The sequence below is a fragment of the Phacochoerus africanus genome, chromosome 15 (assembly GCF_016906955.1).
Source record: "Phacochoerus africanus isolate WHEZ1 chromosome 15, ROS_Pafr_v1, whole genome shotgun sequence".
NCBI lineage: Eukaryota > Metazoa > Chordata > Mammalia > Artiodactyla > Suidae > Phacochoerus > Phacochoerus africanus.
In genome coordinates, this window is record NC_062558.1 from 124,853,493 (window position 1) to 124,876,186 (window position 22,694).

At 40.7% G+C, this 22,694-nt stretch overlaps 1 protein-coding gene across 2 annotated transcripts in view; it reads left to right on the forward strand.

The window, feature by feature from the left end:
* Window positions 1–376: 376 nt before the first annotated feature.
* TDRD1 (tudor domain containing 1) overlaps window positions 377–22,694 on the forward strand; it is a 38,191-nt gene continuing 15,873 nt past the window's right edge. For both annotated transcript variants that reach the window (XM_047761870.1, XM_047761871.1), the window contains exons 1-15: window positions 377–796; window positions 3,896–3,954; window positions 6,846–6,990; window positions 8,791–8,896; window positions 9,354–9,417; window positions 10,151–10,255; window positions 10,771–10,953; window positions 11,459–11,602; window positions 12,160–12,331; window positions 14,035–14,121; window positions 16,758–16,925; window positions 17,041–17,148; window positions 18,140–18,310; window positions 20,470–20,715; window positions 21,449–21,586. In XM_047761870.1, coding sequence (XP_047617826.1) covers window positions 499–796; window positions 3,896–3,954; window positions 6,846–6,990; window positions 8,791–8,896; window positions 9,354–9,417; window positions 10,151–10,255; window positions 10,771–10,953; window positions 11,459–11,602; window positions 12,160–12,331; window positions 14,035–14,121; window positions 16,758–16,925; window positions 17,041–17,148; window positions 18,140–18,310; window positions 20,470–20,715; window positions 21,449–21,586 — 2,194 coding nt within the window. In that variant the 5' untranslated portion in view covers window positions 377–498. The remainder of the gene's footprint in view (window positions 797–3,895; window positions 3,955–6,845; window positions 6,991–8,790; window positions 8,897–9,353; window positions 9,418–10,150; window positions 10,256–10,770; window positions 10,954–11,458; window positions 11,603–12,159; window positions 12,332–14,034; window positions 14,122–16,757; window positions 16,926–17,040; window positions 17,149–18,139; window positions 18,311–20,469; window positions 20,716–21,448; window positions 21,587–22,694) is intronic.

Consider the following 22,694-nt stretch of genomic DNA (forward strand, 5'->3'; position numbering starts at 1 on the left):
AGCATAAAGATGAGAAGGCAGAGGTTTTCTGAGAGGCCAGAAGGTGGGTGATGACCCGATTTAAACTCTCCCCCCCCCCTCCTATCTCACCATTAAGTTGTTGGCTCCATGTCAGAAATCGTTCTTTTAAAACATGATGGCCCTTTTCTATTCCTGTTGTTTGCAGAGCTTTTTAAAGTAAGGAATGATGTCCTCCAACTCTGAGGGAGCTCTTTTGATGGCTCTTGAATTAGTCTTTTGTTGTCCATGGTCGAGTTCTGTTCAAGTTGGCGCTGATTCTCACCGGTAGAGAATTGTTCTCTTCTCTGGCCCGTAGGACAGGTTTTGGTGTCGTGGTTACTGCGGTTACATCTGCTTTGGAGTCGCTCCGAGGACTCTCTGTTGTGTCAAAAGAAATGGCCTGGGCCTGCAGTGCTTCTCCTTTTGTAATTAAACCTTGCCTTTTAAATGCATTTCTTCCCTTAGACATCTGTGAATGTTGAATTGCCGCTTAATAGGATGTCAAGAAATAATTTGGAGGCATCTACCTGTAAAATAACAGAGCCATTTAATTTTGAGAAGAATGACAGCACGCTTCCGCCACATGATGCTTTACGAAGTCCTGGAGGACATCCTAACCATCCTAATTTCAGGTTGAAAAGCCCAGAGACTGGAAATAAGAAGAACAATTTTTTGCTTTGTGAGCAAACCAAACAGTATTTGGTTAGTCAGGAAGACAGTTCAGTATCTTCCAACCCTAATGGCGTCAGTGGAGAAGCGGCTGGATCCAGAGGAGACCGGAAGATGTTGCCAACAGGTAAGTGAAAACTACAGGCTTAATACTGCTTGGTTCTGATGGTTTCTCCGACTTCTTACTGAAAGTTCTTATAACTTTGCAGACCAGTAGGTTATTAACTGGAACCACCAAAGAGCTAACTTATAATATTTGCATGGGAATGTTAATTTAGAAGGAAAAACCAGATGCCAGGTAGCTACCTTTGGCCCCATTAATCACAGAAAGGATTCCTGAGCAGAAAATGTCCAGAGATGAGCTTCCCTCTACTGAGCACACACAAAATCAGAGATGTTCTGGGAACGTAGAAAGGAGAGACTTTGCCTTTTTTTCTGGTATTCTTAAGATTGGCCATATTCTAAAAAGACTGTGCAAATTCCGTGCATATAATTGCTCACAAAAATGTTGAAGACATTCACTTGTTTCATTTGATTTGAAAAAATCATTCCTTGGGCCTCTGGGGTCGGAACTGTTTTCCTAATAAAACATTCAAACATCATTTGCTCTTTTTCACTGTACTGATTTTATGCTGCTCATCCAAAAGCAAAAGTGAGTAAACTCTAGCCCCTCATTAGCTCACCTTAGCAGGGGTACCAGCCTGGGCTAGTGGTTGTTGTTTTTCATTGTCACGCCCTTGTAGTTAAGGCAGAACAAGCCAGAAATGTCCATTTTACTTAAAAATGTCCTTGACAGAGTTCCCACCATGGCTCAGCAGTTACAGACTCAATTGGTATCCATGAGAAGGCAGGTTTGATCCCTGGCCTCGCTCAGTGGGTTAAGGATCTGATATTGCTGTGGCTGTGGCTCATATCCAACCCCTAGCCTGGGAACTTCCATATGCCGCAGGTGCATCACTTTAAAAAAAAAAAAATCAGAGTTCCTGTCGTGGCACAGTGGTTAACAAATCTGACTAGGAACCATGAGGTTGCGGGTTCGGTCCCTGCCCTTGCTCAGTGGGTTAAAGATCTGGCGTTGCCGTGAGCTGTGGTGTAGGTCATAGACGCGGCTCGGATCCCGCGTTGCTGTGGCTCTGGAGTAGGCTGGCAGCTACAGCTCCGATTAGACCCCTAGCCTGGGAACCTCCATATGCCGCGGGAGCGGCCCAAAAAATGGCAAAAAGACAAAAAAAAAAAAAACAACCCAAAATCAAAAGAATATCCTTGATAAAACAGTGCAAATTATTAATAAATCTTGACCCTTGTGTACAGGTATTTTTAGTATTTTGTGTAACAGAATGGGAATTACTCCTAACTTGCTGTGCACTGATGTATGAAAAGCATGTGTGTGATTGTTGTGAGTCGGAAACTTTTTTTATTGGAACATCATTTTTTACTTGAAAAGAATGGCAAACCCTGGTTATTCAGACTTAGATATCTGGCAGTCGTTTTCTCAAAGATGAACAAAGTGAGCCTGTCACTTCAAATAAAACAGCTGCCAGTATTTTGTTGGTAGTGATACAATGCAAAGTTTTCAAGCAAAAAAGAATTTCAGGAGATTGACAGCTTCCCAGTACTTAAAAGTTTTTCTGGTGAGATGCGTGGTGATATTAACACACCAGATTTTTTCTTTATATCATCTGATGAAACATGTCAAGATTTGGAAGATCTCCATAACTCAGGAGTTTCTCAATCTTTTCCAAAAGACCAATGCATGATGTTTTATAGTCATGCATGGGTAAAAATCCATTCAAAGTGCAAGATAAATCAATGGGTTCTGGTGTAACAGTATGAAAACTTTTTTGATACGGTTTTAGATTCCACATTGCAACTAACCTTTACACCACCACTTGAGTTTTGGTGTGAATTAAAGGAAAATATCCACAATTATCTGAGAAGACCATTAAATACAACACCTATTTGCAACCACATATGTATGTGGGGCCAGATTTACTTCAGATACTTCTGTTAAGCAAAATATTGTAGCAGATTGGATGTCAAAGTAGATAAGAGAATCCAACTATCATAGCTAAGCCGAACATTAACAAGATGTGCAAACATGTAAAGCAGAGCCACTCTTCACAAATTTTTTTTCTTTTGCTCTGGAAAATGTAGGTTTTTTTTTTTTTTAAGGAATGTTATCATGTAATGCATTTATTATTTTTAAATGCTTTTTTTTTGTCTTTTTTTAGGGCATGGCATATGGAGGTCCCCAGGCTAGAGGTTGAATCAGAGCGTAGCTGAGCCTCTGCCACAGCCACAGCAACGCCAGATCCAAGCCACATCTGTGACTTTCAACCACAGCTCACAGCAATGCCGGATCCTTGACCCACTGAGCAAGGCCAGGTGCATTTCTGCTGAGCCATTATGGGAACTCCTATTTTTAAATGCTTTTAAATATTTGGTTTTAATTTCTGATAGTATTAGACATTTTTAATGCTTAGTTTTTTCTTTTTTTCTTTTTTTTTTGCCACCCCTGTGGCATGCAGAAGTCTTCAGGCCAGGGATCAAATCCATATCACAGAAGTGATAGTGCCAGATCCTCAACTGTTAAGCCACCAGGGAACTCCTGTAATACTTAGTTTTAATTTCTAATAATGCCAATTTCTTTTTTTTTTTTTGTCTTTTTGCTATTTCTTTGGGCCGCTCCCATGGCATATGGAGGTTCCCAGGCTAGGGGTCGAATCGGAGCTGTAGCCTCTAGCCTACGCCAGAGCCACAGCAACGCGGGATCCGAGCCGCGTCTGCAACCTACACCACAGCTCACGGCAACACCGGATCGTTAACCCACTGAGCAAGGGCAGGGACCGAACCCGCAACCTCATGGTTCCTAGTCGGATTCGTTAACCACTGCGCCACGACGGGAACTCCCATAATAATGCCAATTTCTAATGATATAAGCCATTGTAAACAAAACCTCCTCAGTAATTTCTAAGGGTGTAGTTGAGTCTGGAGTTGAGAAAGCCCAATACTTTGTGAATGGAAAAGAGTTCACAGTGAGGGGGTATAGTAGTCAAGGAAATTTTGGACCAACCTTTATTTTTCTTTAGGAAAAGTAGGATGTTGCTTATTTATAGTGTAGCGTTAAGGCTATGATGGTATAGCTTTATTACTTGAATAGTATAATGTACATTTTCAGAAATGAAGTTATATTTGACTCATTAGACATTATGTGTTACATTCCTAGGTAATCCTGTGTCACCATTAAATACTGGAAATAATTCACCACCCAAAGAAATAAATAGTGTAAGTTACTTTTTTTTTCTATTTTTTGTTTTTGCATAAAAGATTCTAAACACTTTTGTGTTGTATTAATAAAAGAAAACTCAATTTGTAGGTACTATTCAAGGTCAGATTGCCTTATCTTTAGCCTAGTACCTTTAAAAAAAGATGCAGCCTTTTCTTTTCAGGTAAATGGAGATTGACATACAGTTGTAAGAAATAATGGAGATCCTTTGTAGACTTGACCCAGTTTCTCCCTTTGGTAACATGCTGTAAAGCTGTGGTGTCATAATATCACAAGCAGGATATGGACACTGGTACAGTCAAGATACAGAACATTTTCCATCACTTCGGGGATCCCTTCTGCACCTTTTTATGGCCACATCCACTTCCTTCCCGCCTCTACCCCCTTCTTAACCCTTGGCAACCACTAATCTCATCCATTTTCCAAAATATCATTTCAAGGCTGTTACAGCAGTGGAATCATACAGTATATAACTTTGGGGATTGGATTTTTTTTTTCAGTCAGCATAATTCTCTGGAGATTCATCTAGATTGTTGTATATATCAGTAGTTTGATGCTTTTTGTTGCTAACTGGTATTCTGTGGCTTATGTAAACATTCACTTATTGAAATACATCTGGATTGTCCCCAGTTTCTGGCTAGCATAACTAAAACTGCTGTAAACACTCATGTGCAGGGTTTTATATGAACGTGAGTTTTTTGTTTTTGTTTTGCTCTAGGATAAATGCCCAGGAGTGCAATTTCTGGGTCATTTGGTAATTGCATGTTTAGTTTTTTTTTTTTTTTAAAGCTGCAATGGTGTTTTCCAGAATAATTTATACCATTTTACAGTCCCATTGAGAATGTATGAGTGACCCAGTTTCTCTGCTTCCAGCATCCTCAACAGCATTTGATGGTGGTAGTATGTTTAGTTTCCCCGTTTTCATAGGTGCGTAGTGATACCTCATTGTGGTTTTGTGTTTCTCTAATTGCTAATGATAAACATCTTTTCATGTGGCTATTTGCCATATGTGTATCCTTTTTGGTGAAATGTTCATCATATCTTTTGCCCGTTTTCTAACTTGGATTGTTTATTTTTTTAATTTAAAAAAATTTTATTTTTTGTCTCATCTGCAACATGTGGAAGTTCTTGGGCCAGGGATCAAATGGGCTCTATAGCAGTGACCCAAGCTGCTGCAGTGATCCACAACCCACCACAAGGGGACTCTGGATTGGTTTTGTTTGCTTTTTGTCTTTTTTTGTCTTTTTTCTTCTTTTATGGCTGCACCTGCAGCATATGAAGTTCCCAGGCCGGGGGTCAAGTTGGAGCTGCAGCTTGGGCCTTTGCCCCACCCATGGCAAAACCAGATCTAATCCTTAACCCACTGAGGTCAGGGATTAAACCTGCATCCTCACAGAGGTGACAGGTCCTTAACCCTCTGAGCCACAGTGGGGAACTCCTGGAATTTTATTTTACTTTCTTTTTACTGATAAGTGTCAAAAGTCCTTTTGTAGTCCAGATTCTATCCTTTGTCAGAAATTTGACTACTAAATATATTTTTTTCCTAGTCTCTAACTTTATATATATATATATATATGTATAATGATTTTTATTTTTTTTCCATTAGAGCTGGTTTACTTTTTTAATTATTGCTATTTTTTTAATTTTATTTTATTCTGGCTTGCTTTTTCACTCTCTTAACAGGGTATTTGGCAGAACAAAAATTTTTAATAAAATCCTAATCAATATTTCCATTTATGGATTACACTTTTGGTGTCAAGTCTGAGAACTCTTTGCTACTTTAGATCTAGAAAGTTTGGGGATTCCCCCCCCCCCCCAAAATGTTTTATAGCTCTACATTTAAGTTTGTGGTCCATTTGGAGTTAATCTTAAATTGTGAGACTTAGGTTGAGATTAATTTTTTTGGGCTAGAGATATACAATTGTTCTAGCACCATTTGTTGAAAATGTCTTTCCTCCACTGAATTGCTTTTACGCTTTTGTCAGAAATTAGCTGGGCAAGCCTGTGTGGGTCTATTCTGAAATCTCTGCTCTTTTCCCTTGATCTCTGGGTCCTTCCCTCCATCAATACCACACAGTATTAGAGCTATGATAGATAGTCTTGAAATTGGGTACAGTGATTCCTCCCACCTTCTTTTTCTTTTTTCATAATCATTTTATTTAATCTAGTTTCCTTTCTTTCCAAACTACATTTTAGAATTATCTTGTTTGTATCTACAAAAAATCTTGCTGGAATTTTGATAGGCATTGCATTAAACCTGTATATCACATTAGGACTATGGACATCTTTGCTGTGTTGTCTTTGAATTAACACACTCTGTCTCCCAGTTTATTTAGATATATGATTTCTTTTGCATTGCAGTTTTCAGCTTACAGGCTGGGAATGTTTCGTTAGATTTATACCTAAGTATTTCCCTTTTTGTTTGAATGATTGTAAATGTTTGTTATATTTTTTTATTTCCATGTGTCCTCACCTTCATTGCTAATGTATAAAAATATGGGGTTTTTGTTTTTAGCTGTGCTTGTAACATGCGCAAGTTTTTGGGCCAAGGATCAAACCTGACCATAGTCTTTTGAACTTCCTGGACTCACTTATTCTAGGAACTTTTTTGTAGATTTCTTGGAACTTTCTGCAAATAAAAGACAGTTGTTTGTTTGTTTTTTTTTTTATTTTTTAAGATCTGCTTTTCGTTTCCTTTTCTTATCGCACTGACTAGAACTTATAGCATTGTGTTTTACATATAAGGCCAAGGTTTTTAGTTGTACTTAATGGAAGGAATAAGAAGTACATCTGCTTTGTCTTCTCAGAAGAACTCCCAAATCTAATACTTAACAAACCAAACAAAACATTATTGCCAAGTTTTAACATTGCTATTTTCTTTTCTTAATAGAAGCCTAGCAATAACGTGCCTCCTGCAAAGTCAAAAAAAGTAGACAAGTTGGTTGAGAATTCCTTGTCCATAAACAACCCAGCGCTCTTCAGCTCCTTGGGACCTCCTCTTAGGTCGACAACTTGCCATCGCTGTGGCCTGTTTGGTAAGCAAGCTGCACGCGGATGTCTGCCGGATTATCCCTCCGCACGTTTGAAGAGTATTTGCATTATGTAAAACATTAAACATACACAGCAGAGTGTATGTACCCCATATGCCCATTTCTCGGCTTCCATAGCCGCCAGCAACCTACCAATCTTGTCATCATATCTTTCTACTCTTACTGCTTCTTTGCTTATTTTTTATACTGTTCTTTGAGATAGAACTTAACATGAATTGGAATGCCCAAACTCATACCCCATCAAGATAAAGACTATTTCCTTCTTAGAAAGTTCCCTCCATCCCGTCACAGTCACGATACTCCCCCCGAGGTAACCCCTGTTGTTTTTTCACCATAAATTAACTTTGCCAGTTACGGAGTTTCTTGTGAATGAAATCGTGCTGTGTGCACTCTTTCTGATGCAGCCTTTTCTGTTTAGAAAATATTTCTGAGTTTAATCCGTGCTGCGCATGTACATGAAATTTTAGTTTGTTGTTGAGTCAAAAGGTAAGTGTATGTTTATGAGAAAAAGCCAGGAGCTCCCATTGTGGCACAGCAGAAATGAATCCGACTAGGAACCAGGAGGTTGCGGGTTCGATCCCTGGCCTTGCTCAGTGGGTTACGGATCTGGCGTTGTCGTGAGCTGTGGTGTAGATCGCAGATGGATCTGGTGTTGCTGTGGCTCTGGTGTAGGCCAGCAGCAACAAGCTCTGATTAGACCCCCCAGCCTGGGAATCTCCATATGCCAAGGGTTGCAGCCCGAAAAAGACAAAAAGGCAAAAGGAAAAAAAAAAAAGAAAAGAAAAAGCCAAACCATTTTAAGTAGCTGTCCCATTGTATTCCTACTGGTAATGAGTTCTGATTGCTCCACATCTTCAACATTTGGTGTTTTCAGTCCTTTTAATTTTAGCCCTTCTCATGAGTGTGTAGTGGCATCTCTCTGTGGTTTTAATTTGCGTTTCCCTCATCATCAGTGGTCTAGAGTAGTTTTCCTGCGCTTCCTGGCTATTTGGATATTAAGCTACTTTTTTCTATTTCTTTTAGAGTGGAGGCGTTAGAGACCAGCCTGGTTTTGTTGTTTCTTTTCTTTTCTTTCTTTTCTTTTCTTTTTTTTTTTTTTTTAAGATGACTTGTTTTCTTCTGCCTGTACACTTACAGGATTTATCTATTATTTATTTTTTAATGGCCACAGCGTGGCCTGTGGAAGTTCTCAGGCCAGAGTTTGAATCCGAGCGACAGCTGTAAATGCAGGCCGTCACTATGGAAAAGTTGCCAGTTTTTACTTATTTATTGAGGTATAACATAGCAGTGCCGGATCCTTAACCCACTGCATCACAGGAGGAACTGCTGATAGGATTTTTTTTAAAAACTTTATTTCAGAAACATCCTGGGTTTTTATAAGTGTGATTTTCTTCACTGGCTTTTGTGTTGTACTTTGTCAGTGGCACACAGTGAGCTGTGCCAGGGTCTGCTTGCACACACTTCTGTTTTCACCACTGTAGATTTTCTGTCTCCCTTGATATAACATGTGCTCCAGGCTGTGCATGAGGGAAGTCAGTTGTGTTTCCAGTCTGTCCTCCCTCTTGTTTTCATTTCGTTTTGGCACTCCTCCTTTTCTCTGCATTTTGAGAGAGCTTTAAAAATTTAATCTTAATACCTAAGCATAAAAAGCATAATCCTCTTCAAAAAATCTCCTTGATATGATTAATAGAATGGTATTTAATATGTCTTGGTTTTGAAAGTGTCTTACTTTGGCAACAAATGTTTGGAGTAAGACACTGGTGATATCCTGGCTGTGTTCTGTAGGGTCACTGAGATGCTCACAGTGCAAACAGACGTACTACTGCTCCACAGCGTGTCAGAGAAGGGACTGGTCGGCCCACAGCATCGTGTGCAAACCTGTTCAGCAAAAGTAGGTGTGACTTTTTTTTTTTTAATTCATTAGAGAATATTTTAAAAGACTTTTTTTTTTTTTTTTTGTAGCGTAAGGATCAAATCAGGTAAGCAGGCTGTCACTATGGAAAAGTTGCCAGTTTTTACTTATTTATTGAGGTATAACATAAAGTGAACAGCTCTACAATTTCTGATCCTCAAAGCTGTTGTAGGTAATGTAGGGATTCCCTCCACTTTGAGGCTCGGAGGTTGTTGGCTCTCTTCTTCTCATTAGGTGGGTTTCGGAAGCAGCACTTCGGTGCACAGGGGGGCCATTGCATAGCCAGCGTGGGGTTGTTTTGCTCGTGTGATTCTTTCTGGAGGAGGCTGTTTTGCTCTTTCTGGATACTGCTGATTGAGAATTTAACATAATTGTGACCCCCGACTCTTAATTGGTTCTGTGCTATACGTGTTAATAATCAGCTGCTTTATTTCAGTTTCCGCAAACTTGAAGATAATAAATCACCTTTTGAAACAAAGAACTTGGAAGTGAAAAATGAGGTATGATGTACTCTTTCTTTGCTTTTAAGTTTTTAATGACTCCCTTTATTTTGAAGTAAGAGGGCTTAAGCTCAGTTAAATGTTTATGACTTATTTCTGCATTTGCCAGTGTTTGTTATTCCTGTTGAATACATCTGTGTACCTCTGATCAGTTTGATGACTCTTGGGGTCTAGGAAAATTGTTTATGCCCAGGCTTTTTTCGAAAAAGGACTTGAGGTGAGGATGTGGAGGGACTGGGAGAGTCCTTTCCTTACGGTCCCTGCACACCTGTCCTCTAGCTCTGCGTAGTGGGTTCTAATAAGGCCCTGTTATCTCAGGAACATTTTTTTCTATTAATACCTTTCTTCCATTTAGATAATGATATGGGCTAAATCATTCGTAATCTGAAAAATAGGAGTTGTGTGCAAATCACATTTAGAGATAAATTTTAGCCTTCCCTAGTCAGTCCTATAAAAGAAATCCATTCCTATAAAAATGTTTACAAGTGCAGTCTTAAAACACTACCCCCCCCCCTTAAAAAAAAATAAACTCAACATTGTCATCACCGTCATGGCCTGATTCTTGGGTGATCCCACTGCTAGGTTTTAGTGGCTCGTGAAGGTGTACGTTATTTCTCTACACTCTTAGGCAAACTTGAGAGTCAGGCTGTTCTGACCTTGATTCTAGTGAATGGTGGCCATGGTATCGTTTAAACATGTGCTTGTAACTCACTTGTATGTTTTTTCAAACCAGAGTGACTATCCTCTTGGAGTTACTAAAGAAATAGCCGTTTGTGCTGGTAAAATAATGTTTTCTGATTTGAGAAGCCTACAACTCAGGAAAACCATGGAAATAAAGGTATTTGTTGTTTAATTTCCATAGACAGAGAGCCAGAGAACTATAGATTTTTATTTCCTTGATTCCTGTGTTTAATTTGAGTTTATGAGATAGCTATAAAATATAACTGAATTGGTAAAGATTGCAAAAACTGTCTATAACACTTTTTTATTTTATTTTTTTTGTCTTTTGTCTTTCCAAAATTTTATTTATTTAATTATTTTTAGGGCCACGCTTGCGGCATATGGAAGTTCCCAGGCTAGGGATCGAATAGGAGTTACAGCTGCCAGCCTGTGCCATAGCCACAGCAACCCAGGATCCGAACCGCATCTATGGCCTACACCACAGCTCATGGCAACGCCGGCTCCTTAACCCACTGAGCGGGGCCAGGGATCACCCCTGCGTTATTGTGGATACCAGTTGGATTGATTACTCCTGAGCCACGACAGGAGCTCCCAGTATCATGTTATAAAGCCTTAAAAAATTCACATTTACTGTGTTCTCAGCAAATTATTACAACTTTTCTGTTTTGAAAGGGTACAGTTACTGAATTCAAACACCCAAGTGACTTTTATGTGCAGTTATATTCTTCAGAAGTTTCAGAATACATGAACCAACTCTCTTCGAGCTTAAAGGAAACATATGCAAATAAGGCGCATGAAGAGGATTATATTCCTGTAAAGGGGGAAGTTTGTGTTGCCAAGTACACTGTCGACCAGGTAACTCCTAATGAAGCGAATTATTTAATAAGATGCTTTAGTTCACTTTGGTCTTGTCAACTTGACACCAGAGCTTTTAATAATGCATTAGATGGCTTGAGGTGAGACTGGTCACACCCCCGTTTCTCTTCCTCAATCGGAAACCAGATCTGTTTGCTTATTTCCCCGCTTCCTGAGGCCTCTCCAGCTGTCTGTAGGCTCCTTTTTGGGGACAGCCCGATTGCTCGTCCTAGAGCTTGTGTTTATTTGTGTAGCTGAAGCATTAGTGTGTCGCAGAGGGTGCTGGGCTAGACTAGCCTGAGAAGAGTGGTGCATAGTAAAGCATCTTAAAATAGACAAATTTAGGGATTTCTCAGGCAGATTCTTTGGAAATTAAGTTACCTTGTTAATTGAGTATCTCAGAACAGGACAGTAGCTCTTCCTTTGCATGTTCTATTGATCGGGTGAGAGGTTTGAAACCCAAGATTGTGTGTTGAAGCGGAATGCCATCATATTTTACTTTCAGACCTGGAACAGAGTACTGATACAAGACCTCGATGTGCTGCAGAAGAAGGCACAAGTCTTGTATATTGATTATGGAAATGAAGAAAGAATTCCAGTAAACAGGATTCACAAGCTGAGCAGAAACATTGGCTTGTTTCCTCCTTGTGTGAGTCTCTCTTACTTTGTAAATTCGAAAGAGTGTCCCGAAGGAGCTGTTTTAATGTTTTCACAGACAGAGTATTTGCACGGTCTTAAGGTTACCGTGGTTAATGTGAAATGGTACCCATTGGTATGTCTTCTACTCTGTGGTAAAACACTCGCGGGCTTTATTAGCCTCATTTTTTTTTAGGCCTTATTTACCTAAGCCCTGCCTCAGGGGAGAAACTTGGCATTTTTAGGAACATCTTATCAATCTCCTCTTTAAAAACAATCATTTCTGAATTAATTACATTATTTAGAAGCCACTCGAATTTATGTGTAATTAAGGGATAATTACTATCCTTTCATGAATTTCTCAAGCATCAAATCCCAAAAGGAAAAGCAGGGTGGATAGTGTATCAATAGAGAGAAATAATTATTCATAAAATTATTTACCTGGTTGCTGCTTGACGATTTTTGATACATGTTCAGCCTAAAATACATTGTCTTAAAAAAAAACTTTAATTAGAAAAAAAGTTGTTTTCAAATACCGATTTTTTTAGTAACTTCTGTAAACTCTTTCAGGCCATAAAGTGCTTTGTGGCCAATGTTATCCCAGCAGAGGGGAATTGGAGCAGTGATTGTGTCCGAAGTATCAAGTCACTGTTGCTGGAGCAGTGCTGCTCTGCGAAGATTGTGGACATCTTAGAAGACGAGGTGGTTACCTTTGCTGTGGATGTGATGCTGACGAGTTCGGGTAAGATCTGAATCTTTTTTTACTTTTGTTTTTAACTTTTAATTTTTTTTTTAGGGCCACACATATGGAGGTTCCCAGGCTAGGGGTCCACGTGGAACTGCAGCCACCAGCCTACACCACAGCCACAGCAACGTGGGATCCGAGCGCCGTCTGCAACGTACACCACGGCTCACGGCAACGCCGAATCCCCAACCTTGTGGATACTAGCCGGGTTCTTACTGCTGAGCCACGACGGGAACTCCGTAAATCTTTGTTTTTAAGTGGAGCACTTCGTATGTTACTTAGTCTCCACCTGTTTCTCAGAGAAGAAATAGGAACCTGAGACTGAGTAAGCCCCGTTCTGGAGTCACTCAGATTGTGGTGGAAACTAGGGCCTTGGCTCTGCTTTTTTTTTTTTTTTTTTTTTTTTAAAAGAGTTGAGTTTTATTTGGGGTGAAATTAGGACTTAAGCCCAGGAGACAGCATCTCACGTCGTCCCGAGAAACTGCTCTTGGCTCTGCTTTTGAAGTCAGCAGTTTGTCAAAGACAAGGCACAAGTCTGTAGGACAGGATGGATTAAAAGGCAAGATCTGGACTTAGTGTGGGGAAGCCGTTATGCTCTCGACTGACCCCGTTATCTTCTCATTTATTGGAGGAAAGTCAAGAATTTCTCTGAATTTGTCCATCCTTATTATCAGTGCCTTTTCTTTGAACAACCTTCCCGGAACTGCATTTTGGTTGAAGTTACTTTAGAAGACCATAAGCACATAGTATTTAAGTTGTGGAAATGGAAACCGTTTGGAATCCTGTTCTTCCGTTACGGCTTTGTATGTATTTGAAAACTGACTTCTCAGAGTGTGCTTAAAATTGCCTCTTGGTTTCCAAGGTATTCTTACTCTTGTACTGTTTGAGACCTATTGTCGGTTGGTGACTTGATAGAAAGTTCAGTTAATCCTGTTGTGAAATTAAGTATAAAATTGTGTTGTTTCTTTGCTATATATGTTCCATGTTATGGCTTGAGCTTTTGTATGCTATTTGAGGGAACTTAAAGTTTATGTAAGGACACTGACTAAGCCTAGTTTTCAGCCATGCTTTGTATATGAGAGAAAGCAGTCTTGTGTTTTAAATTTATTTCTGGTTGTAAATGATGGTCAGTCTAAGAATGCCAGTGATGCCAGTGATGTGGTAACTAAATCTTTTATATTATTCAAAATTTATTTTTTCTTCTTCTTTTTTTTTTTTGTCTTAGGGCCTCACCCGTGGCACATGGAAGTTCCCAGGCTAGGGGTCAAATCGGAGCTATAGCCATCGGCCCACACCAGAGCCACAGCAACACCAGATCTGAGCCATGTCTGCAACCTACACCACAGCTCTCGGCAACGCTGGATCCCCAACCCACTGAGCAAGGCCAGGGATGAAAACCCGCAACCTCATGGTTCCTAGTCAGATTCGTCAACCACTGAGCCACAACGGGAACTCCTGTTCGGAATTTGTAAGTGAAATATTTTGATATTAATATTTCAAGTGATGATGGGAAATTTGCCTCAGTTTTTAAAGCTGAGTGTTAATAAACTATATTTTGTACATAGAAACTGAGCTAGTAAGAAATATGCCAGTGCTCTAATAGCTATAATTTTTAAATCTTGTTATTATGACCCATTTATTTTGTATTTAAGCTTAAACTTGATATATCAATGGAAATATGTTGTCTTAATCATTTTTAGGAAAACTCTTAGACCATGTGCTCATTGAAATGGGATATGGTTTGAAACCCAAGGGACAAAATTCTACGAAGCAAAGCGCAGATTCAGGTGCGTATGCAGATGAATCCTGAATGGGATAGTGATTTCAGTGAGTGAAGGATATGTTCTCTATTTAATGAAAGGGGAACAGCTATCATACTGCCAGATTTAATGGAAATGATAACCATTTTGTAAACGTGATGTAAGGAAGTTGATACTTTTAAATTTAGTAATATATTAATTTCTTTTTCTTTTTCTGACTGCACCTGCAGCATCTGGAAGTTCCCAGATTAGGAGTCAAATCGGAGCTGCAGCTGCTGGCCCACGCCACAACCAGGGCAACACCAGATCTGAGCTGCATCTGTGACCTGCTCACGCAGCTCGTGGCAACGTTGGGTCCTTAACCCTCTAAGTGAGGCCAGGGATCGAGACTGCATCCTCATGGACACTGTCAGGTTCTTAACCCACTGAGCCACAATGGGAACTCTCAAGTAGTATGTTTTTTCTAATTTGTCTTCCTTGCTTGTGTTCCTTCCCAGTCTTCTGATTGATCCTGGACTTGATAATTATCAGCTTATAAAATACTAAATATCACGACACTTGGGCTTGAGGGATTTTGACCTCACATTTCCTTAGTTGGATTTGTTTTCTTCTCCTTCCTTTGTATTCCAGCAGTAATTAGAACTGAAACACTCTGTTCTGGTAGGATGGTATTTCTTCTTAAATGACTTACTTAAATGGGTAGTTTTCCGTCTAAAAAGAAACCGAGAAGTTTTGCTCTCTGCTTTTTATTTTTTCTTTGTGTAGTCTTGTGTGGAGTTTTTTGTAGCCTGCTTTCTCCTTTTCTTTGCTCTAATAGCAGTTACAGTAGGCGTAGACACCCTTCATTGTCTCGTGCTCCTTCATTCACAGGTGATGCCAGATTAACGGTGCTGTGATCGGACACATCCTGTCACACAAGCAAACCTGAGTCCTCCTTTAATCTATCTTATCCCTCAGCTCCCATCCCTTACCCTAGTTGGTCGCCAGGCCTTTATTGATTCTTCTCCCTAAATAGTATTTTACAAGTTATATGTTTCTTTTTTTTCCTTTTTTTGCTTTTTAGGGCCATACCTGGGCAGCATATGGAGGTTCCCAGGCTAGGGGTCTAATAGATAGGCGCTACAGCTGCTGGCCTACACCACAGCCACAGCAACATCAGATCCAAGCTGTGTCTTTGACCTACACCACAGCTCATGGCAACGCCGGATCCTTAACCCACTGGGTGAGGCCAGGAATCAAACCCACAACCTCATGGTTCCTAGTCAGATTCCTTTCCACTGCGCCACGATGGGATCGCCTTTTTTTGTTTGTTTTTTGGTTTTGTTTTTTGGGGTTTTTTTTTGTCTTTTTGCCTTTTCTAGGGCCGCTCCTGCTGCATATAGAGGTTCCCAGGCAAGGGTTTGAATCGGAGCTGCAGCTGCCGGCCTACGCCAGAGCCACAGCAACGTGGGATCCGAGCCACGTCTGCAACCTACACCACAGCTCACTGCAAAGCTGGATCCTTAACCCACTGAGCGAGGCCAGGGATCGAACCTGCAACCTCACGGTTCCTGGTCAGATTCGTTAACCACTGCGCCACGACGGGAACTCCTCCCCTTCTTTTTTTAAAATCTTTTTTTCTCTCCTACCATTTTTCTGGGTCAGAAATCCTTATCATTCAGATAACTGCACAAGTTTGCAATTTATATCTCCTGCTTGTATTCCTGTAGTCCTGCCTATATGAAATCCCTAAAGCTTAAATTTTGGTGGGACAGCACTGTTGAAAAGCCTCCAGTAGTTTTTTCCATCTGGAGGAGAAAACCCAGTACTCACTGGTCGAAGAGTAGTCATGGTTGAGATTGTAAGTGATGCTGGTGTGTTAGGGTGTGAAGTGGGGGAGGTGAACCTGGGCCTGCATTCAATACCAGTGAGAAGCTGTGGTGGGCGAGGTGGAAAGAGAGTGAGGAAAATGTTGCCAGAATACCAGAAAAGTGAATGTTCTGGGAAGGAGTCATCAGTGGTAGCAGCTGCTGCAAAGGGGTCCAGCAGAAGAAGAAAAATCCCCCCACAGTAGTGCTTTCCTAGGGCCCTGTGCAGGTGCCTTCATGGAGGGTGTCCTGTGGGCAGTACAGACACATAGAGAACAGATTATAAGACAGTAGCAGAGGGAGTTCCTGTTATGGCGCAACAGAAACGAATCTGGCCAGTATCCATGAGAAAGCAGGTTCAATCCCTGACTTGCTCAGTGGGTCAGGGATTTGGCATTGCCATGAGCTCTGGTGTGGGTTGAAGACATGGCTCCGATCCTGCATTGCTGTGGTGTAGGCCAGCAGCTGGAACTCTGATTTGACCCCTAGCCTGGGAAATTCCGTATGCCAAGAGTGCATCTCTAAAAAGCAAAACCAACAAACCAAAACAAACAAAAATAAAATGGTAGCAGAAGTGCCGAGTGCAGTGGGGGCCCTGGGAAGGGTCCCTGACTCAGATTTGGACAGAAGCCTTTCATGGTGACACCATCCTGAGCAGGAGATACTCAGGTCATTGGGGAATTTGGGAGTGTGTTTTGGGAAAAAAGGCCAGCATGTAATAAGGTCTAGAGGTGTGAAAGAGGGCAGGGAGGCCTGAAAAACTGGAAAATTGGATTAATGAAGTCAAAATGGCTAATTTTTCTGTTTTCTGATAAGGTGATCTTGACGATGTTGGAAAAATGACAGCTGAAAACAAAATTGTGGTAGACAGAAGTGATCTCATCCCCAAAGTGTTGACTTTGAATGTAGGTGATGAGTTTCGTGGCGTGGTCGCCCACATTCAGACTCCAGAAGACTTCTTTTGTCAACAGCTGCAAAGTGGGCGTAAGGAAATCTTGATTTGTGCTATCAGGATAACGTACTTCAAGAGACTCAGCATGCAGATAACATTTAGATTCTTTTGCATTTCTTTTGTTGACCCTGTGATCTCTGTCTTCAGATAAGCTTGCTGAACTTCAGGCATCCCTTAGCCAGTATTGCAGCCAGGTGCCTCCACGCTCGGATTTTTACCCAGCCATTGGTGATATCTGCTGCGCTCAGTTCTCCGGTAAGAAAAGAGAGTGTTATTGAATTTTTTTTTTTTTTAACTTACAATTAAATAACAGCAAATGAAACAGAATCTTCAGTTGACATTGAATGTCTGTATTTGAAATTTGAATGTTAAGTGTGCTAATTATGATTTTAAATATCCAGTTAAACTTAAAGTGTGTAAGGGAATGCCTGTGACTGTTGGGGGTGTGGTGGTAAAGTTGGTTCTTAACTTCTCAGCCTTTCAGGTTTGAAGACTGACACAGGTACTTGCTGACGTCAGTAGGTGGATGTGGAGCCTCCCGGGATCATGGCTTGGCCAGGGTTCTTTGGAACAGCGAGAGGGCCTGGCGGTGTGGAGTTGTCAGGGCTGACCCGTGTGAGGACAGGTTCAGTTCTCTTCCGAAGAGAGGGCCGGTGGCCTCCCAGAAGGGGAGGTGCAAGTAGGCCTCCAATAAATCGATTGCTTGGTCGGTGGTGGAGTCTGGTTGACTCTCAGTGCCAGGTTCTCTAAAACTGATCAGGACCTCGTGGATTCACTCACGTGACCAGGACATGTTCCCTGTCTTAATGAGTTACTCTACTGGGGGACCAAGCAAGGAAATAAATAATGTCAGCACACCACATGCATTGTATAGTGAGGGATGAATAAAGATGACTTTTTTGAAGTTCCCTTGTGGCTCAGTGAGTTAAGGATCTGGTGTTGTGACAGCTGTGGTGCAGGGAGCAACTGTGGTGCAGGTTCAGTTCCTGGCCAGGGAACTTCCACATGCTGTGGGTGTGTCCTCCCCACCCCACCCCCAGCAAAGAAAAAAAAAAAAAGGTGACATTTTAGGAGCTGAAGGCTTCCGATAAACAAAAGTAGCAATGTTGAATAAGCATATGTTGTTTAGTAAAGCTTGATGTTATATGAAAATAGGATTTACAAATGACCAGCTCACTTGGGGAGGAAAAGTTTGTTTATATCTACATTGGAAAATCTTTTGATATTGAATCTCTCTTATCTTTAGAGGATGCCCAGTGGTACCGGGCCTCCGTTTTGGCCTATGCGTCTGAGGACTCTGTGTTGGTCGGCTATGTAGACTATGGAAACTTTGAAATCCTTAGTTTGACGAGACTTTGTCCCATAACTCCAAAGCTGTTGGAGTTACCAATGCAAGCTATCAAGTGTGTGCTGGCAGGTATGTAATTTTTATGGTTCCTGTATTCTGAAAACATTGAAACCTAAAGTAGAAGCATTAGAATTGAAGTTAAACTAGTGAGTAGATGAAGGAATTTATTTAGATACACCTTACCTTAGTGCAAAAGCAATCTTTAATAAAACATTTAGCATAGGTGACTGTTTTGCTTTCTGTAATAAAATAAAATCGGGAGTTCTCATCGTGGTTCAGTGGAAACGAATCCGACTAGGAACCATGAGGTTGTGGGTTCAATCCCTGGCTTTGCTCAGTGGGTTAAGGATCCGGCATTGCCGTGAGCTGTGGTGTAGGTTGCAGATGTGGCTCAGATCTGGCGTTGCTGTGGCTCTGGTGTAGGCCGACGGCTATAGTTCTGATTCGCCCTCCTAGCCTGGCAACCTCCATGTGCCGCCGGTGCGGCCCTAAAAAAAAGCTAAATGAATAAATAAATAAAACTGAATGTACCTGTATTTATGGAATAGAGCATTCTTTTTCGTTCTTTATAGACCCTTCATTATCAATACAGATCAGAGAAACCTATCAGTTGCGTGAAGTAGGGGGAAACCTGCGTTTGAAAACAGCTAGAACATTATCATATCCTTGGAAATGACTGCGTATGTAATGCTCTCCACTGGGAGCAGGAGTGTTGTTCCATCTTGGCTTTCCAAGCTTGGCTTTTACAGCTTTCATTCAAATGCACAATAATTTAACTAGTAGATAATTATCAGAAGGATATCTCCAATTTTTTTGCTACTAGCAATGTTCTTTTAACTACATTTGCAGCCTATCCAAGATCATTTCCTTAGAAAGAGGTACAAAGAAGCTATAAGGATACATAGTACAGTACAGGGAATGTAGCCAATATCTTATATTTTTTTTTTCTTTTTAGGGCCTCACCTGCACATAGGGAAGCTCCTGGGCCAGGTGTCACATTGGAGCCGCAGCTGCTGGTCTACCCCACAGCCACAGCAACATGGGATCCGAGCCACACCTTTGACCTATACCAAAGCTCATGGAAACGCTGGATCTTTAATCCACTGAGTGAGGCCAGGGATCGAACCCGCATCCTCCTGGATACTAGTCAGGTTCTTAACCTGCTGAGCCATCATGAGAACTCCTCTTATAATAAGTTTAAGTGAACTGTAATCTATAAAAATATTGAATCACTGTGTTGTATACCTGAAACTAATATCATATTGTAAATCAAATGTGCTTCAATAAAAAATGAAAAAATCGTTTCTGTAGGATAGGTTGCAAAACGTCATTATATTGCAGAATACTTCGTTAGATGGAAGGGAGGTGTCAGTGGGCAGACTTCTTTTTGTGTCTGTGATTATGTATCACGATTGTTCTCTAGAAAGGGTAGAACTAGTTTAAATAGCTACACAAAAATACAGGAGGGAGTCAGTTCCTTCACGTGTTGGTACACCAAATAGATATTTCTGTGTTATTTCATCTCGGCCAATTTTGACAAGCTAAAACGAAATCATTTTAATTTCCCTCATTACCAAGGAGAATTGGACATTTCTTCCTAAGTTTCTTGGCTCTTCTTAATTGTATGACATGACTAGGCCTAGCTTTGGGGTTATCAGTTTGTAAGGGCTCTTTCAGTAAATGCTACAGATGTTTCACACATCAGTGTCAGTGACTGGTGTTTTTTCCTGGATTGTGTTTTACTTTCGTTTATGATTTTCCTAAACAAACTTAACTGAGATGTAATTTATGTACTGTAAATACCAACTGTTTTGGGGGTATACGTTAGTGATTTTTAGTGGAGTTTCTGGGTTGTACAGCCCTCATCATAATCCAGTCTGGGAACATTCCCATTGCCCCCTGAGCTCCCTTGTGCCCGTTCGAGTTAATCCTAGCTTCCCAGGCAACCCTAATCTCCTTTCTGTCTTGCAGCGTTGCTTCTCTGGACATTTCATACCCACAGATTTATGATGGTTTGTTTACATAGAAATAGAGAAGCTTTTTACAGACTTTTTCTTTGAAATTGTGTCTTCATTTTCGTGTTTAGTTAATCCTCCTCAGATGAGACTTTGGGGTGCCAGTGTTTGTCATAGATTCCTTCAGTTTAACTTTGCGGAAATTAGGAGATAAATCTCTAAATGCTTGTGATAAGACATGTTTTCATGTTCCTTTCAAAAATTCTTTGTTAGGAGTAAAGCCATCATTAGGAATTTGGACTCCAGAAGCTATTTGTCTGATGAAAAAAATCGTGCAGAACAAAATGATCACTGTGAGAGTGGCGGACAAATTGGAAAACAGTTCCCTGGTGGAGCTTACAGATAGATCTGTGACGCCCCACATCAGTGTCTCCCAAGTGCTCATCGATGCAGGCTTTGCTGAGGGGGACAAGGGGGTAGTGCCAGATAAGCCCAGTGACTTGAAAGAAGCCAGTGGTGGTAAGTAAATTATCCACTAGTAATGTCCATGCTGGAATTTTGATGGCTTTGTGAATATGTGTGTTCTCCTGTTTTTCAGAAAGAATGTTGAGTACCTTTTTTCTTTTTTAGGGTTGTACCTGTGGCATATGGAAGTTCCTGGGCTAGGGATCACATCAGAGCTGCAGCTGCAGATCTACACCATAGCCACAGCAGCGTGGGATCCGAGCCTGTGACCTGTGTCACAGCTTGTGGCAGTGCCAGCTCCTTAACCCACTGAGCAAGGCCAGGGATGGAACCTGCATCCTCATGGATACTACTTGGGTTCTTAAACCGCCGAGCCACAACAAGAATTCCAGTGACTAGTCCTTACTTTTTTTTCCCCCCATACAATAGCATGTGGAGGTTCCTGGGGCAGGGATTGAACCTGTGCCATAGCAGTGACCTGAGCCACTGTGGCGACAATGCCAGATCCTTAACTCACTGTGCCACAGGAGAACTCCCCTTTTGTCTTTTTAAATCAAACATCACCTAAAGAGTGTGTTTGGATCATTGGCAACTGAAGACCCATCAGCAATGTGAATTTGAAATTTGAAATTCAGTGAGGTGTAGTAATGGTTAATTCTTAAGACTTTCCTGTAAAGTCCCTAAGTCATTGGAAATTCAGTTCTTTGAAAGCAGATTATTCAGTAACACCACATCTCACCACCCACTCTGGCTCTTTGTTTTGTGAAATGTCCATTTATCTTCACAGTTCCCTTGGATTTAGAAGCAAAAGTCAGTCCATTGGAGTGGACATGGGTTGAACTTGCTGTTGATCAAACAGTAGATGTTGTGGTCTGTATGATATATAGTCCTGGAGAATTTTACTGCCATGTGCTTAAAGAGGATGGTAAGTTAACTCTTAATTATTTGTTTTCACAAATACATTGGCAAAGATACTAAGTCAAGATGCGTTTGTTTGGTGAAAGTACTCTCTTTCCGTAAAGACCAAGTGCATATTTGTACATCCAAGAAAGCTGTTATTATACTTGGTTGCCTTTTAATCAGTTACAAGCCATTATTTCCATTTTCAGTAGTCTATTTTTAAACTAGTTGAGATTTCACAGAATGTCTCCTAAATTCATTTTTGAAAAATTTTAGTTGTTGATTTTATTGAAGGATAACATACATACAGATAAATGCACAAATAACGCATAAATTTATGCAACATTAATTATCACAAAGTCTAAACACTTGTGTAACCAACCTCTGGGTCAAGAAATAAAACATTACCCGTAACCCAGAAGTTTCTTTCACATCTCCTGCAATTACTTCCGTCTGTTTCTTTCCAAAGTAAATACTATCCTACCTTTTAACAATAGCATAGATTAATTTTTTCCGTTTGTGAACTTTATACAAATGGGAATCATGCCGTATGTTCTCTTCTGGCCTTGTTGCTTTTTTTTCACGTTGTCTGTGCGTTTGGTCCTTCATCTTCATGTGTGGCTGTAGCACATTTTTTGTTGCTGCCATTGTGTACATGGCTGCAATTCTTGTTCCACGTTTGGGTTATTTCTAGTTCTGAGCTATAAAATGATGTTGGTATGAACTTGCTTGTATAGGTTAGTGCACATGCTCATGCCTGTTCACTGGACATGGACCTAGGAACGAAATTACTGGCCAAGTCTTAAAGGGTAGGTGTATTTTCAGCTTTGATCAGTGAATGCCAGAAAGCTTCCAGTGGGAGCATGGCACTTGTCAGTTTGACAGTTGGAGTTGCCCCACATTCTCACAGATAGTCTATATTTTCCACCTTTTTCCCTTGAGCCATTCTGCTGAGCCTCATTGATTTTAACTTTTCTGAATGTGGTGTGTTTTCTCTACCAGATGAGGACATTAAACTAGATAACTAAGTTCCCGTGTGGCTCCCAGTTTGTGAGATTTGTTCATCCCTTCATTCAGAATCATCTAGTAGATAGGCTACTACTTCATAAAGGATAAAATTTTAAATAGTGAAG